At 52.5% G+C, this 16,066-nt stretch overlaps 1 protein-coding gene across 4 annotated transcripts in view; it reads left to right on the forward strand.

Moving 5' to 3' along the window:
- The window catches only part of MTR (5-methyltetrahydrofolate-homocysteine methyltransferase), a 150,319-nt gene that overhangs the window by 85,392 nt on the left and 48,861 nt on the right, over positions 1-16,066 (forward strand). For 3 of the 4 annotated variants that reach the window (XM_053207418.1, XM_027046946.2, XM_027046947.2), the window contains exons 26-33: positions 3,073-3,171; positions 4,236-4,311; positions 7,038-7,193; positions 8,448-8,644; positions 11,355-11,555; positions 12,108-12,300; positions 13,562-13,674; positions 14,102-14,184. In XM_053207418.1, the coding sequence (XP_053063393.1) occupies positions 3,073-3,171; positions 4,236-4,311; positions 7,038-7,193; positions 8,448-8,644; positions 11,355-11,555; positions 12,108-12,300; positions 13,562-13,674; positions 14,102-14,184 (1,118 nt within the window). Of the gene's footprint in view, positions 1-3,072; positions 3,172-4,235; positions 4,312-7,037; positions 7,194-8,447; positions 8,645-11,354; positions 11,556-12,107; positions 12,301-13,561; positions 13,675-14,101; positions 14,845-16,066 lie in introns of those variants that run through there. The other variant, XM_027046948.2, reaches the window with a different exon arrangement.

The following is a 16,066-nucleotide window of genomic DNA, read 5'->3' on the forward strand; positions in this document are numbered from 1 at the left end:
ATATTCTCTCTCACTCTCTTGCTTTCTCTCTCCCCTCCTTCCCCCTGCCCCTCCTCTGCTTGCACTTTCTCTCTCTCAAAAAAGAAAAAAAAAAGATACGGTTAAATCAGACTGGAATCATAAAGTCACATTTTTATTTACTCTTGACGTAAACTAATGTGTAAATAAAGTAGGTGTCTCCAAGTTAGTGTCAGGACAGTTTTTGTATTTTATATTTGAATTGTGCTTCATAAGGAGCTTGTATGGAGTTCATAGTTGACTAACCAGTGGACCTCTTTTTAAGGCTTGTTGCTATTTTCAAATGCTAATGAATGACTGAACATTTCTCATATGGAGACCAGGCCCTTGGCCCTCTTCAAGTACATGGTGCTAGCATTGCATCAGGGGAGGACTTTGGCTGGGAGGAACCAGCCTCTGGATTCCATTTTGAGTTCCCTCCTTCGCCGTCTAGAAGAGCTAAGCAGTAAGGGCCGAGCTGAGAGCCAGAAGATGAGCACGGGCACTGGTGCTCCTTATGGGTCCGTCCAGCTGGACCGCCAGCAGTGGTTAGTGCTTCTTGGGTCCAGAGAAGTGGCCACCTTCTGAAATTACTCAGACATAAGTCCAACAGTAAGTTGTTTGGGTTGTTGCTAGTGACGCTTTTCAGGATCAGTGGTACAGTTTGTTTAGGCCGATTGTTGGTTCCGTGTCTTCGGGCTCGGCTGCGAGACGCATGCCAGCGGCCTGTGCTCTGGGTCACTGGCGCAGGTGTTTGAAAGAGTCCCAAACATGGCAGCGACCTGGTAGTTGGAGCTTTAGACCTCAGGATGCCCCTGCTTTCTTTCCTTTCTTCTTTTTTTTTTTTTAATTTATTTCTGAACGAGTGCAAGCGGGGGAGGGGCAGAGAGAGGGGGGCCGAGGATCCAAAGGGGGCTGTGCAGCAGTGAACCCGATGTGGGGCTTGAACCCACACACCGTGAAATCATGACCTGAGCCAAAGTCAGACGCTCAACCAATTGAGCCACCCAGGTGCCCCTTCTTTCCTTTTAAATAAACGAGGTGCCAGTATTTAGTTCTTTCTAAATTATAAAATATATTTTCAACTTATTCCCTCTCATTCACTGCTATTGTCACCAAGAACAAAGAATAAAAGGAGGAAGAGGGAAGCTGTGCTGTGTCCAAATGGTTGGCATGAAGATGTGTGACTGGGCTGTGGTTTTATGGTGGAAAGATCATGAAGATTAGCCTGTATAATTGACCACGGACTTGTTTCCATCAAGCAACTCAGACTGGGCATGGAGGGACTGGCTTGTCACTTTGGCTCTGGGAACAGGGGGCCCCCCAGGGTGTGTTCCGTCTTCCCAATAGTCGCTGTGGCAGCGTATGGTTAAGTTCTTTGGATGTTTAGAAAAGCAGGCTTTTGCCTTCTCAGAGTCTAAAACCTAGCAGAATGTAGTATTTTAAACAATATTTTAAGACACTGGTTGCATGTACTTTGGGGAGCTGTGGAGTAGGCATCCCTTTGCTGTTTTCATTGAGCTCTGCTGGTTTTCCTAAACGGGGACTCCATTGAGCCGAGGTTAATGTAAGGCTGGGAGGTACCCTGTGGTGTGAACACCATTCAGGAGCCTGTTTTTAGGCTCACCGCAAGGGTCTTTTCTGATTAGGTTCCTTAAGAAAGTGGTCTGGCTTTGTACTAACTCTTCGGGGATCGGATTGCTGGTAGAGATGCTTAGAAAAGTCACACAGAATCATAGACACTTAAAGCCGGTGGGCCCTTGAGCCATCATCCGGCCTGCCTTGCTCAGTTTCACATCATGGTTCTCGGCTTCCCTGCCCTCGTGTGTGTGTGGGGGGGGGGGGGGGGTGGTGGGGTGGGGGGGGGTGGCAGAAGTCCAGCTGGAGGCGCAGGCACCGCAGGGGCGGTGCCTCGTCGTGAAGTGATCGTGATCAGGAGCAGCCATTTCTTGTTTTTGAGTTTTGGTTTTGGCTCTACTTCCACCAACTTGATAATGCTGGTCACAAATAATATTTCGCAGATCCTAGCTTTACAGTGTACCGAGTAGCCTCGTATTTGTCAGATGACGGGTTTCTGTTCTTTTCTTAGCCAGTCATAGTTGACTGTGAAGATTAGCCTCATTCCTTCAGCAAGCGTTTAGTGAGGAGGCGCCCTGCACGTGCCAGGCACAGAACTAGAAACCAGGGACACGGAGTGGTTAAGGCGCAGCCCTGCCCTCAAAGGGTTTGTCCTCTAGTGAGGCAAGGAGGTACATAGACAGGTACTAAAAGCCTGAGGTAAATGCAGTGATGAAGACGTGAACCGGGTATCTTTGAAACACTGAAGAGAGGCGCCTAGCTAGTGTGCTGTGTGGGTCCCCAAGACCACGCTCCCCTTCAGTGATTTGCCAGAAGGACTCACAGAACTCAGAAACACTGTTATAATCATGGCAGATGGCCACGAGTCAGCAAAGGATGTAAAGGATGGAATCCAAGCAGGACCAGGCACCAGCTTCCTGGTGTCCTCTCCTAGCGGAGTCACGTGGCCAGTGCTTAATTCTTCCACCAGTGATGAGTGTACCGGGGGCATTGCCAACCAGGGAGGCTCTCTTGAGCCTTAGTGTCCAGGGCTTCTGTTGGGAGTCAGTCACGTAGGAGTGCTTTAATGACCTGACTGACCTTAGTAACCAGAGCCTTAGTTACTCCAGAGGTCAGACGGATACAACATGAACAAGGGGGCCCCCTTCGTCCCTAGTCACGTTGTTAGTTAGCATAGACCATCCAGGGTGGCCCAGGGCTCCATGTAGACGAAGTGTCTCATCAGGCAGGACATTTCAAGGGCTTACAGCTTATCTCTCAGGAACCATGAAGGGCTTTCTTTTGAATGTGTGAGATTTGGACATCCTAGGTCCTCCGAGGCAGCTCTTAACTGCATACCCTGGCAGGAGTTCACGAAGCTGGTGAAGGGAGAGGGGATGACGTTGACAAGGGAAGCTTCCTGAAGGAGGTGTCGCCAGCCCTGACCAGTGTTGTCCATATTTTATTTATCTCCTTTTGCTCCTCTGTGGTTCTTGAACTTTGATCTTGCGTTTTCAGTGCTCTCAGCTATTAGATGAGAATCTCAAGGATGAATATTTTGAGGAGATCTTAGAAGAATATGAAGAGATCAGACAGGACCATTACGAGTCTCTCAGGGTAAGTGACAAATACCTGCTAGTTTCGGTATTAAACCGATCCTGCATTTTTTTTTTAAAATGTGACTTCATTGTTTAAAGGAGGGCAACAGGTTTAGCATCATTTTAGAGAAGCCTTGTTTTCATGTTCAGATCAGAATTCTCTGGTGTCTAAGTTCCTGATAACTTGGGGTTATACTAAAATTAATTTCATTTATTCCACCAAACATTTATTGGGTACACAGTAGGTGTTAGGTGCTGTGCTAGACAGCAGAGCTATGAGAATGAATAAAACATATGCAGCGGGAGAACGGGAACTGAGGCAGCGTATAGAAAATGACTCCCACGGATCCTTGTTCTTGAAATAATGGAAGAAAATGACATTAGAGGGGACCGTTGTCCGCCTCTCTCCCTGACTGCCCAGCACGGACTGTGCAGAGCAGTGTCTCAACAACTGCCCTTCTCTAGATAAGCTTCAGGGGTTCCTTGGAAAGGAGGCATAATCACTCTTTAGAAGTCACTGGAATATTTCTTCCTGGTTCATCTGCCTGTTGGGTCTTGTGCGTAGAGGGGTGCATTTGGGGGGTGGCGAGGCAAGCGAAATGAGACAACAAACAGCAGGAAGAAAAGAGGTGTTTGTGAGATGGTGACCAGCCCAAGATACTGTGGCTGGCGTTCCGCCTCTTAGGTTTGCTCACAGTTGAAAATTTCTTAGTTTTGCCCTCTGGTCCAGGGGGCGGTCAACGGCAGGCCAGATAAGCCTGGCCTCAGGTATTCTAGAAGCACCGGCAGGACACCACTCTGAGAAGGGCACGGGTCAGCTTTGTATCCACTTATCAATATTTAATGGATATTTATTGAATCTTTACTCTCCATTGTTCTGGTGCTGATGTGAAGCCCTCATATTGGGTGGAAAAGGAAGAACTTTTCAGGATATGAATTTTCATTAATGAAAGCATTTGTGGGTTTTTTTTTCCCCTTTTCCTTTTTTAAATAAAACTCATGTACTAGCTTTTCAGACATACTTTCATAGTAGCAGCTGAAAAACTAAGAGTCTCTGACTAAATAACTTCTCTTTTTTCATAGGAGAGAAGATACTTAACGTTAAGTCAGGCTAGAAAAAATGGTTTCCATATGGACTGGCTGTCGGAGGCTCCTCCAGGTCTGTTTGACTGTCAGTTGGAGAAAGGCTGTGGGTGATAATGTGACTGGAGAGACGTTTGCATTCAGCTGTCTGGGAATCAGGCAGCTGGAGATGCTTTATCGTGTCTAATAATGGTGATGAAGGACATTGATGATTGAAAATGAAAGGAAACAAGTACCATTTATGGAGGACCAAACTATGTCCTGAGACCGCTTGGAGTGTCTGAGTGCTTGACACAACCCCGTAGTGAATGTGCTGTTATCCTCGCTTAAATGTGAAAACCCCGAATTTCGGGTAAGAGCCCGAAAGGTTATTGGGTTCTATCCCTGGTCTGCCCCTTCTAACCCACACTCCCTCCTCTGTGCTGTGCTCAATTTCCACCACCCCCCCCCCCGCCCCCCAAGCCTGACGCAGGTTCTGGGTGGTATAGTCACTGAGTGGCCTGGGTCACAGGCCAGGCCCCAGGGCCGATGTGTAGTTCTGAGATTGAAGATGCCCTCACACTGAACAGACCTTTAGAACATTCCGGCAAAGCTGGAGCTCCTGTTTCTTGTTTGCTCTCTCCCATTCCCTCTCTGAATGCTTCCCTCTTTCTGTTTCTTTTATTTGGTTTTTTTTCCCCCTTATTTCTAGCCAGCTCTCTTGCCTGATGGAGGTGTTCACGAGGGAGTAAAATATGGAGGATGTTTGACACGCTCAGAGAGGCATGAGATACACACGCACAGCCCAGACAGGGTGAACAGGGGTTGTATTCATTGAATCTGTATCTCCAAGGTAATAGCTCAGATCCGCTCTCCTTGCTCACAACATCTGTGTTCCGCGGCTCCTTGGCTGACTTGAGAGCATTAAATTGGAAATGTAGGTGAGCTCGGTTCTGATTTCAGTCCTGCTGAGCCCGCTGTGGTTTAGTAGGAGGAATGCCACGTCAGGAGTCAGGAGGCCTGGTTCTCACCCCAGTTTGCCTCCCGGCTGCAAATCACTGACCTTGAGCATCCTGTGTCCATGTTCGACCTGATGTGTAAGAAGGAGTCACCCTGTGAAAGGTTGTAAGGATAAGAAAAGATAAACCTTCGAAAAATGTAAATAACTGTATAGTCTATTATTTTCTCTTTACCTTTCACTGTGAAATTAGAAAAGTCTAATAAGGGAAGTCCATTTTAACCAAGTCACACATCCAGACACAGTTCAGTGGGGACATTCCTCTGAAGGCCCACGGTGCCAGGCGGCAGTCGAACGGCCACTCGTCCCCAGTGCGGGGCCTCTGCGAGGCTCTGGACCTGCTGCTTGAGAAGATCGAGGCGCTGACGTACAGCCCTCAGAGGTGTTTTTGAGGACACCCCAGTCTTAGACTAGTTGCAGGAAGTCAGGAAAGGGAGACAGAAGGGTTCTCTCAAGGTCGTTGGCGGTAAAATTCAAGACTGACATCCCTCAGTGACTGTGACAGGGCATTTCTCCCTGCCTTTCTAGGCAAGAGGAGACATTGATCAGGAGGAAATCTGTAGTTTCTTTTATCTGTCAAACGAAGCAACATACTGGAATATGATGAAGAAGTGGTTATTCTCAATAGTAAAAACACGACCAGGACCAAATGAGAAAGAGCTACTGCGAACGTGTGTGAAAAGATAGCGATTTCCAGGCAAGACTCAGCAGCAGCTCGTGCTTTTCCTGTACTCCTGCCTCACGTCCGCCTCTGACTATCTGACGAGACAAAAGTGCTCTTGGGACTTCGGTCCCAAGCACCTGAGATGGGCAGGATGGTGTAAGTTCTCTGACCCTATTTACAGACCAGGAAACTGAGGGCCAGGAAGCTCGTGTGTGGGCATCACTTCCGACTCCGGCCCGACCCCGCTGACCCCGCTGCAGGCAGGGTGCCGGCGTGCTGCTCTTCTTCATTCCTCACCATTATTTAACTCGGGTCCTGTTTTACACTCAACAGGGTGTGAAGCACAATATGTCGAACATCCACGAATACTGCCAGCCACCTCAGAAATAACCTGGTGCCCATTTTAAAAACAAAGCAATGCCGGGGCGCCTGGGCGGCTCAGTTGGTTAAGGGTCAACTCTTGATTTCAGCTCAGGTCATGGTTTCACGGCTCATGGGTTTGAGCCCCATGTGGGGCTCTGCACTGACCGTGTGGAGCCTGCTTCGATCCTCTGTCTCCCTCTCTCTCTGCCTCTCCCTTGCTCGTGTGCTCTCTCTATTTCTCAAAAATAAACATTAAAAAAACCAGTACATAAGTGGTTGAAGCTGCTTGTGTGCCCCTCCCTCCCCTGTACAATCCTGAATTTGATGCCTTGTTTCTGTGCATGTCCTTATACTTTACCCATATACATATGTATCAGTGGGAAGTAGAGATTGCTGAGTCTTGTTTTCACACCTCTGGTAAGTGGTTTACCTTATGTGTCTCTCTACAGTGGCATTTACTTTAGTATTGTCTCCATCTGTACAAGTGAAGAGAAACCCAAGTCTTTTCTCTTTGACCAAAGGGCAGAGGGAAGAATTTTTAAGGGCCGGTGTAGACAGCTGTCTGGGAAGGGTAGTTTTATTTAAGATTTACTGCAAAATTTACAGTTCCCCTCCTTGTAAAGCAGCTCCTGTGGGTGACTGCGGGGAGAGAGAGCATGGGGCCCCCGGAGCAGTACAGAGCTGGCCCAGGAGGCATGGCACAGACCCCTGCCGTGCGCGTTAGGCGCTTAGCCGCAGGCTGCGGCATCCTTGTGACATCGCTACTTCACTTTTACAGTGAAGCCCACGTTTCTTGGGACTCGGGTCTTTGAAGACTACGATCTGTGGAAGCTGGTGGCCTACATCGACTGGAAGCCTTTCTTTGATGTCTGGCAGCTCCGTGGCAAGTACCCGAATCGGAACTTTCCCAAGATATTTAAGGACAAAACTGTAGGTTCGTTCAGCAGACCCTTCCTTTCTGCACTGATACTCGAGACACAGTGTTGGGACTTTGAAGGGGAGAACAGGTGGAGAGCCGAGAGTTCAGATGCTGTGGGAGATGGTTTCTCGTTGTGGTCTAACGTGTGGGGTGTTGTTTACCTCTTCGGTGGCTTGAAGCTGCTAGATGGGTCTTTATGGACTGTAGTTGGCATTTCATTGATCTCTTCTTTAGTAAGCCAGGCTCTTTGTTGGGCCCTGGGAATAAACACACCCCTGCCTTCTGGGATGTGGCCAGTAGCTGGCATAGCCAACGGCGATGGGCGGTTCCCACATGGCATGCCGAGCTCCTGCCGTGGGGCTGAGCCCAGGGCTTCTGTGGACCCAAGATGAGACAGACTGAGAGGTCTGGGGAAGCTTCCTGGGGGAGGTGGTGTTTGAACTGCTTTTGGAAGAGCACATGGGAGTTACTGAGGCTGGGACTGGGGATGTGAGACAGCACCGGAGAAGAGGACGTCCCAGGCAGAGGAGACAGGACGGAAAGGCACAGTCACACGTGCCCATTTGGGGAAATGCCAGGAGTCCCTTGCGCCTGGAGCACTGGTCAGGGGAGGGGATTTGGGGCGATCAGCAAGAGAAGTGGGGGTGAGTGGAGTTGTAGCCCCACCCCTAGAACCTGCCCCCAAAGGCCTGGGTTCACGGTGCCAAGCCAGTCAAAGGATCAGGAAAGAGCCCGATGAGAGCAAGGTGGCAGGTGGCCTCCTGGAAGTGTGGGGTCAGGGCAGTCCCCACTGTACGGGGGACAACCTGTGGGAGGCCCCTGAGCTGGGGCTGCCCGTGTGTGGTGCTGAAGCCACTTAAGAGGGCCTGGGCCACACTTGCCTCTGCAACCTGTCCCACATCCCCAGAGGCCCCTGGGAGGTCGGTGGGGTGATGGGCACACGAGCAAGGTCGGCGAGGAAGGGTCTGGGCTGCCCTGTCTGGCGACTGTGCTGGGAGCCACACGTTAGGCTCTCTGCCTCTTGCCGCCTGGAGGCATGTCAGTGGTTTGTGCTGGGGAGACAGGCGGGGCATGTGGTCAGCGGGAGCCACCAGCCCCCCGCCGCTCCCCTTAAGTCTTGATCCTCACAGGCAGCAGTGCAGTATTTGAGGGGAAAGGAGGGTGACCGGAGACGATGGCTCAGGAGGGGTGGTGGCTTTAGAAAGAAGTGGTTTTCGCTGACGATCATTGGCACTTTTAGGTGAATTCTTAACGGTGTTTTCCTAATAGGTGAAGAGGCCAGAAAAGTCTATGATGATGCCCAAACCATGCTGACGGCGCTGATTGGCCAAAAGAAGCTCCGAGCCAGGGGCGTGGTTGGGTTCTGGCCAGCGCAGAGCGTGGGAGACGACATCCACCTGTACGCGGAGGGTGCGGAGCCCCAGGCTGCAGAGCCCATCGCCACCTTCCACGGGCTCAGGCAGCAGGTACGGAGCCGCACTGACCACCCCGCTGCTGCTGCTTTGGTGGAAGCACTGAAAAAGCGTAAATAAGAATGAAATAAGTCTGAGCTTTGTGCAAATGACAGGGCTGCCCCAGCTCCCCCCCAAATGACCATGCACAGGCCCGAGGCCAAGGCGTTTGTGAGGACGATGGAGAGAAGCAGCCAGTGTGGGTAGAGAGGGTGGCCCCTTGGGCACCGGCGGGACTCATGTGTGAGAAACACAGCTGTTGCCTCGGTCGTCACACACAGACACACATCTTGTTCCAAAACCTGGGTTTGTAGGCATGTGTGTTATTTAAAATAGGCTGGGGGCTCCCTTTCTGAAGGGGAAGACGGGTGGGGACAAACATTTGCTGCATGTCTGGGTGGTGCCAGGTGCTCTAGAGGTGCTGGGCGGACCATCGTGTTTCACATCCACACGGTCTTGCTGTGGGCAGTCCGCATCCCCCCTCTGCCTTGCTGCGGGCAGTCCGCGACCCCTGCCTGCCCTGCTGTGGGCAGTTTGTGTCCCCCCCCCCCCCCCCCACCTGCCTTGCTGCGGGCAGTCCGCATCCCCCCTCTGCCCTGCTGTGGGCAGTCCGCGTCCTCCCCCTGCCTTGCCGTGGGCAGTCTGCGTCCCCCTTCCTGCCCTGCTGTGAGCAGTTTGTGTCCCCCGCCCCCCACGTGCCTTGCTGTGGACAGTTCGCGTGCCCCCCACCTGCCTTGCTGTGGGCAGTCCGCATCCCCCCCTGCCTTCCTGTGGGCAGTCCGTGTCCCCCCCCCACCCGCCTTGCTGCGGGCAGTCCATATCTCCATCCTGCAGGGGCAGGAACGGAGGCCGATGGGATGGAGCTAAGTGCTTAGCATCCAGAGCGTGAACCCGGCCTGTGTGCACTGGCTTCCCTCGGCACGGCCGCCTCTCATGCTCACCCTGTGACAGTACAGATGTCCTGTGCGTGTCCCGTAGCTGCTACAAAATACAGTTGTCCCCATCCAGAATTGGAACCAGGAGGCACCAGGGTCGTTAACAAAGGGTTGCGGTGAATTAGCCTGTGTCACTACCATTTCGGGTCATTCAGAAGCAGAGCAGTGTTACTGCTTTTAATCATCACCGCGATGTGTTTCATAACGATAGTGTTTTGACTGTCACCACATCTGAAGGGCTTCTTAAACTCGGGACGTGAAATGATGCCATGATAGGATCACCAAAGGCAGCTGTACCATTCCTTTGTGCACGGGGTACTGACACCATAGGCCACAAGGCAGCAGGCTCCACGTTCCCGCCCCTGCTCACTAGGGAGCTGGTCGCTTGGCTTTCTCGGGTGTGATTCGGCTCGAAGGCCTCCGCCCAGTTTCTCATCCTTCAGGTCCTGTGTCCTCTGATCTCTTGTTACGTCCAACCATTCATGTCCTAACCAGGCAGGCTGTGTCAGGGCGTTTAATGTAATGACTTCTCAATGTGCATTTGGTACCCATTCCGATAGCTCTTTCTTCCAGTGCTCCGGAAGATTCTGGCTGCTCTGGGAGTCTTCTGTCTCAGTGGCTCTGGTAGCTGTCTCTTCTTAAGTGCTGTGGGGCTCTATGACCTGTCTCCCCTTGTGGGGCCGGGAAGCTTTGTGTCTCCCTCTGGCTTTTGTTAGCAGAGAATGTACAGCTGGAAAGCCGCTTCTCCCCGCATAGCCGTCCCCGTCCCCGAGCTTGGTGACATTTCCACAGGCTGTTATCAAACACCTTCTGGCCGGCAACCGTTTAACCACTTCCTGCCCAGCGTCGGTGACGCTGTGCCTGTTTCCAGGGCCAGCAAGCAAATGAGCCCTGTAGCTTCTGGTGCCGCCCACCGAGTCCCTGACTGGTCCTGTGCCCTACGGCAGTCAGGGGTATACAGTGCAGTGCCGGACCCCACACCTGCCGCCGTCTGACCCTGGGCTACCGGTCACGCTCTGTCTGCCTCAGCTTCCTGGCTATGAAATGGAGCTGGTGGCATCACGTATTTCCTTCACATGGTTGTTGACAGCTTTAAATCAGTGAATTCCTGTAAAGCACCAGCCAGGAGTGTAGTGAGCACTCAGTAAATAGCAGTTTCATTGTTTACCTTCTCCGTAAGTATTTGTGGATTGTGAAATGTGTTTGAGACCTGATTTGTCAGTGGGGTGAGAGGCAAGACTCTCAGAAGCCGGTCCGGCTCAGTGCTCAGTTTGGTTCCAGGCTGGCCCAGGTGCGTCCTCGGCCATCTCCTGAGCCACTGCCACGGTGGGCGGTACGTGGCCCTTGGCTGGTGGCCGGGAGCTTGTCAACGTGAAGTAGAGGCTTGTGCATTTGGTGGGTCCCTTTTGGATGCCGCTTCAGGGTCTAGTGTTGATCTGGAATTGGAAACACTTGTGGGGAAATTTTTTCTGATACGAATGCTTGAGGTTCCAGTTTCTAGCACGGTCCCTGGAGGCATTCAGGAAATGTTTGGTCCACGTGTGAGTGAGCAGATTCAGTAGTTTCTTGACTGTATGTCATGTCCTGTCTTGTGCTTTTTCAAAATCTAATTTCATTTGTTTATTCAACAACTATTTGTCGAATACTCACTTTGTATCATGCCCTGTTCTAAGTGCTGGGGGTGTAACCGTGAACAAGACAGACACCCCTGTTTGAAGCTTAGGGCCATCTGCAGAGACCAGACTGCTGTCCCGTGCTAATCACCCATCTGGCCGCTGGTTGCTTTTCAGGCCGAGAAGGACGCCGCCAGCACAGACCCCTACTACTGCCTCTCGGACTTCATCGCGCCGCTGCACTCGGGCGTCCGGGACTACCTGGGCCTGTTCGCCGTTGCCTGCTTCGGGGTGGAGGAGCTGAGCAGGGCCTATGAGCGGGAGTGTGATGACTACAGCAGCATCATGGTCAAGGCCCTGGGAGACCGGCTGGCCGAGGTAGCGCCACAGCACTGGGCGGGGTGGGGAGCCCCAGTTCCGTGCCGTCGTTTGTAGCCGTCCTCGGACCTGTGACCTCTTTGCTGCGGTTCTTGTCTCTCCCGAGGAGCCTGAAAGAGTCAAAACCGCTTCCTGTGTCAGGGCCCCTCGCTGTCACGTTGGCATCCTCTGTGGCTTCCCCATCTTCCTGTGTGTGGTGGGGTCACCTGAGCCATGCAGAGGTCCCCTCCTCTTCCCGAGGCTGACAGCGGAGAACCTGGAAGCAGTAACTGGCTTCTCCTCATGGCCCCTGTCCGCTGTAGACCATCAGGGAAGTGTTTCAGTTCAAGGGCCTGGAGTCCTTAGACCGTTGAATATGATACGTCAGAGCCCAGGCTGAGGCCAAGGCCGGCCACAGAGCAGCCAGTGAAACGACAGGCGAGCCGAGAGCCCAGCCTGTCTGCTCTTGCCTGCTCCGTCCTGGTGGCGGTGCAGGGGGTGGGGGCAGGGGGAGGGGGGCACCGACGTGGGGGTCCCCCGCCTCCGCCCAAGCACGCCTCTCCCTGGCTGCAGGCCTTTGCGGAGGAGCTCCACGAGAGGGTCCGCCGGGAGCTGTGGGCCTACCACAGCCACGAGCAGCTGGACGCCGCCGACCTGCGCAGGCTGCGCTACGAGGGCATCCGCCCGGCTCCTGGCTACCCCAGCCAGCCCGACCACACCGAGAAGCTCACCATGTGGAAACTGGCCGACGTGGAGCGCTGCACGGGTACGTGCCTGGAGCTGGCGAGCGCCGTCCCTCCCCGCCAAGGACACGGGTGTGCAGTCACCCCCGTGACACACAAATCTGGAAACACAGAACCCCGTCCTTTCTCACTTCCAGCTGTGTGTCTTAGTATTTTACGTCCGTATCATTATGCCACAGTCTTTAAACATTTTTTTAATGTTTATTTATTTTTGAAAGACAGAGAGAGAGAACAAGTTGGGGAGGGACAGAGAGAGAGGAGACACAGAATCCGCAGCAGGCTCCAGGCTGTCAGCACAGAGCCCAGCATGGGGCCCAAACCCATGAACTACGAGATTATGACCTGAGCTGAAGTCAGACACTCAATCGACTGAGCCACCCAGGCGCCCCGCTCCCCCATCTTTAGGTCGATCACTTTCAGTTGCTTTCTCTCCACCGAGGACAGAGAATTTAGCTCGTCATACTCCCCCCGCATCCCTCCTGCCCTGTTTCCTGTCACAGGACTGTCACTGTTGTTATCTCCAGTAGCGACCTTCGTGACCTTTAGTACCATAGTCCACACCACCTCATCGCTCACAGACTGTGTCTCTGGACACTGGTCTTGCATCAGGCCCGACCCGCCGCTCAGCTCTTTCCTCTCTTGGCTTTCACTCTTTATTGACACAATTCACAGTTTCAGTGGAATTAATCAGTAATCAGAAGCATGCCATCAGTGCCGATGAAGTGACAGGAACGTAGGTTTAGGTGAGGGACGGAGGCATTTGGATGTGGGTTGGCAGGAATGGCATGGACTCCCGGAGCCATAACATATGGATTTGAGTCCTTCCCTGCCATCAGCTACCCGCTGATCTCTGGCAGAGCATTTCCCCTCTGCCGCTCTGCTCCCCGTCCGTGAGATGCATGGCTTAGAGGACGTGGACAGCCCTGGTGTTCCCCCGGAGTTCCCAGCTCCTAGGAAGCGTCTCTTCTGAGTCCTGCCGTGGGCTCATTCTCAGCGTGTGGCTGTCCAGGAGCCTGGGGTTCAGATGGAGCTTTCCTCGCGGGGTTGGGGCTCCTCGTCTGGGAGCCCAGGTGGAGGAGCAGACAGAGGCCTCTGTAGTCGATCCTGGAAGATTGGGGGGGGGGGGTACATCCACTTGGCAGGAATTGCCACATCTTTCATGCTGTGTCATGTGTCCCCCTGGAAGGCATGAGCTCACTTCCATTCACGTGTTCAGCAAGAATGGCTGATAGCTTGCACGGGGCACTGAGGCAGTGACCGCGTTTCCCACATTGCTCTCTCTAGGCATCAGGTTAACAGAATCTTTAGCGATGACACCTGCTTCAGCAGTATCTGGCCTCTACTTCTCCAATTTGAAGTCCAAATACTTTGCAGTGGGGAAAATTTCCAAGGACCAGGTGAGTTAGCTGTTCCATTGTGTATGGCTTCCCTAGATGCCGGTCCTGTTTTAAATGGAACTGTGGAACTGGTTTTATTTCACGTGGGAATGAGAATACTAAGGGGAGAAAGTGTGACAAAATTTACTCCAGTCAACGTCTTAAATTGTTTCAGCCCGTTACCCCGATTCTCGCCCTCCCACTTACACATAGACACCCCCACGCCCAGCACTCATACCCACAGTCCAGCCAGCCTCCAAGCACCACATACGCACTGCATGTTGTTTTCTGCCCAGAGAATAAGGCGACTCGGTGAACAGATAGATCTCCATCCCCTATTAAGACAAGAAATGGAAGGCATTTAATGTTTCTTGGCAAATCCCCTGGAAACTTCAATTCAGAAGGTCTTATTGTTGTGGTTTGATACGCTGCTTTTAATCTTTTGCAGATTGAGGATTATGCTTTGAGGAAGAGCATGTCTGTGGCTGACGTTGAGAAATGGCTGGGACCCATCTTGGGATACGATGCAGAGTAACTTCTGTTTAAAAATCCTTTTTTGCACTTGATCCTCAAGGAAATACAATCTAGCGTGCCTTTAAAAACAGCAGTGGCAACAGACAAGCGGGTCTCAGGTCTCTGTCCTGTGACATTTGCTCTGCCTCAGGGTTCGGAAGATTGACTGGTGGGGCCGTGTGGAGAAGCAGGGCCTTCCTGTGTCCTCGGGGAACCAGGGTCTTTTCCGGAGGCCTTGACTGAGGAGCAGTAAGCCGGTGTCTGGTGTCTCCGGCGGTGTCCCTGGTCTTTCAGGGACAAGGATAAGCTGGAGATGGAGGTCTTTTGCATTTCAAAGCAAGGCAGCTTGCTTGTTTCATTTTTACTTTGGGTTGAGAAGGCCTCTTATTTTTTTCTTTCTCTTGCTCTCTTAGAAAAGAGCCTGAAGCTTAGCTGAATAGAGAAATGTATAGAAGAATGTGACACCGGGGCAGAATCACGCCGTCGCTGTGTGAAGTGGGGTGTTTTAATCTAGAAGGGTGCAGCGGTGAACTGACAGGGAACGGAGTGCGACCCTGTGCTCTATCAGGAAGACCCATCTTCGAAAGTCGTGATCACCGCGGGTGCAGAGTCCCCTTGGCGGGAGGCCGTTGACCAGCCGTTTGCCCCTGTGTGGCCAAATAGGGTGGGTTCTCCTGCCATTCCTCATTCCCTTGCCCCGAGGGGGAAGAGGAGATAGGGAGAGAGCGGGGCTGCTGAGGGTGCTAACATCTCAGAGCTGTTTTCTGGAGCGGAGCAGGCTTCCTGGCCGAGGCGTCCCGGGCGGAGTTGGATGGGGGAAGAGCATTGTGATCCCACTCAAGTCTGTCTGCACTAACCCAGCGGCAGGTTCCTGCAGTGTAGACCTGGCCCCCCAGGGCTGCCTGCTGAACGGTAGCCTCTGTAGGGTTCCGGGGGTAGTGCCCCGAGCTCGGCACGCAGTGAGTCCTCCTGGAAAGGGTGGCAGATTGACGGAGGTGGAAAGACACTGGGGAGTGCGGGTGGTGATGGCAGTGCTGACTGCACGAGAGGCCCTTTCTGGGATTAGAACCCCGTTTACACTGCGGCTGGGACAGAGAGCCTGCCTCCCGGGTCCCGTGAACCTTGGTACCCATTTTCTGTGTGACGGCCACCTCCCTCACTCTCGGGGGGTGAGCCGGCCCCGCTTCCCAAAGCAGCTCCGTCAGAAGTGCATTCAAGGACCTTGGAGGTGAAGGGGGAACCGTAGGAAACGAGACCCCCGTGCATGTGCAGCGTGCACACGCGGACGCACAGAGCCGTCCCCCTGTCAGCCGTCCCGGGCCCACGAGGCAAAAACAGCCATGGACTTCACGTGCACTCGGTCTCTTGAGTGAGCATGGGACTCCGTTTCCCCAGGCACTTAGCTGGAGGACTTACTTTCGGTTCCATAGCAGGTGTGTCATTCTTGGTACATTCTTCGGTGAGAAAGAAGACCTCCTCCGGGTAGTTGAGTGTATTTTGTCAGAGTTACAGTTGTTAAGTCTCCTTATTTCATTCAATATTTGCCATCTCTTCCCTCAGCTGGTTATGTGGTAGAATGGCTTCCTTTTTTGCTGTTGTTGTAGTTAAGTTTATTTATATATTTCGAGAGAGAGAGGGTGAGCGAGTGTGAGTGAGGAAGGCCAAGAGTGTGACCCAAGCTGAAAGACGCTTAACCGACTGCCCTTAGAATGGCTTCCTTAAATGTACTGTTTATATAATCCCATGACGGATGCCTTTTTTCTTGAGACAGAAACAATTGGTGCGAGTTCGAGTGCCTGTAGGTTCGTGAAAGAATATAAGCTACAAGTTGAAAACCCCTCCCTTCATAAATGTCAGGCGACTTCGAAGGCAGGGAGGTGGCCGTTCTGAATGCGGGGTC

The sequence above is a fragment of the Acinonyx jubatus genome, chromosome D2 (assembly GCF_027475565.1).
Source record: "Acinonyx jubatus isolate Ajub_Pintada_27869175 chromosome D2, VMU_Ajub_asm_v1.0, whole genome shotgun sequence".
Classification (NCBI taxonomy): domain Eukaryota; kingdom Metazoa; phylum Chordata; class Mammalia; order Carnivora; family Felidae; genus Acinonyx; species Acinonyx jubatus.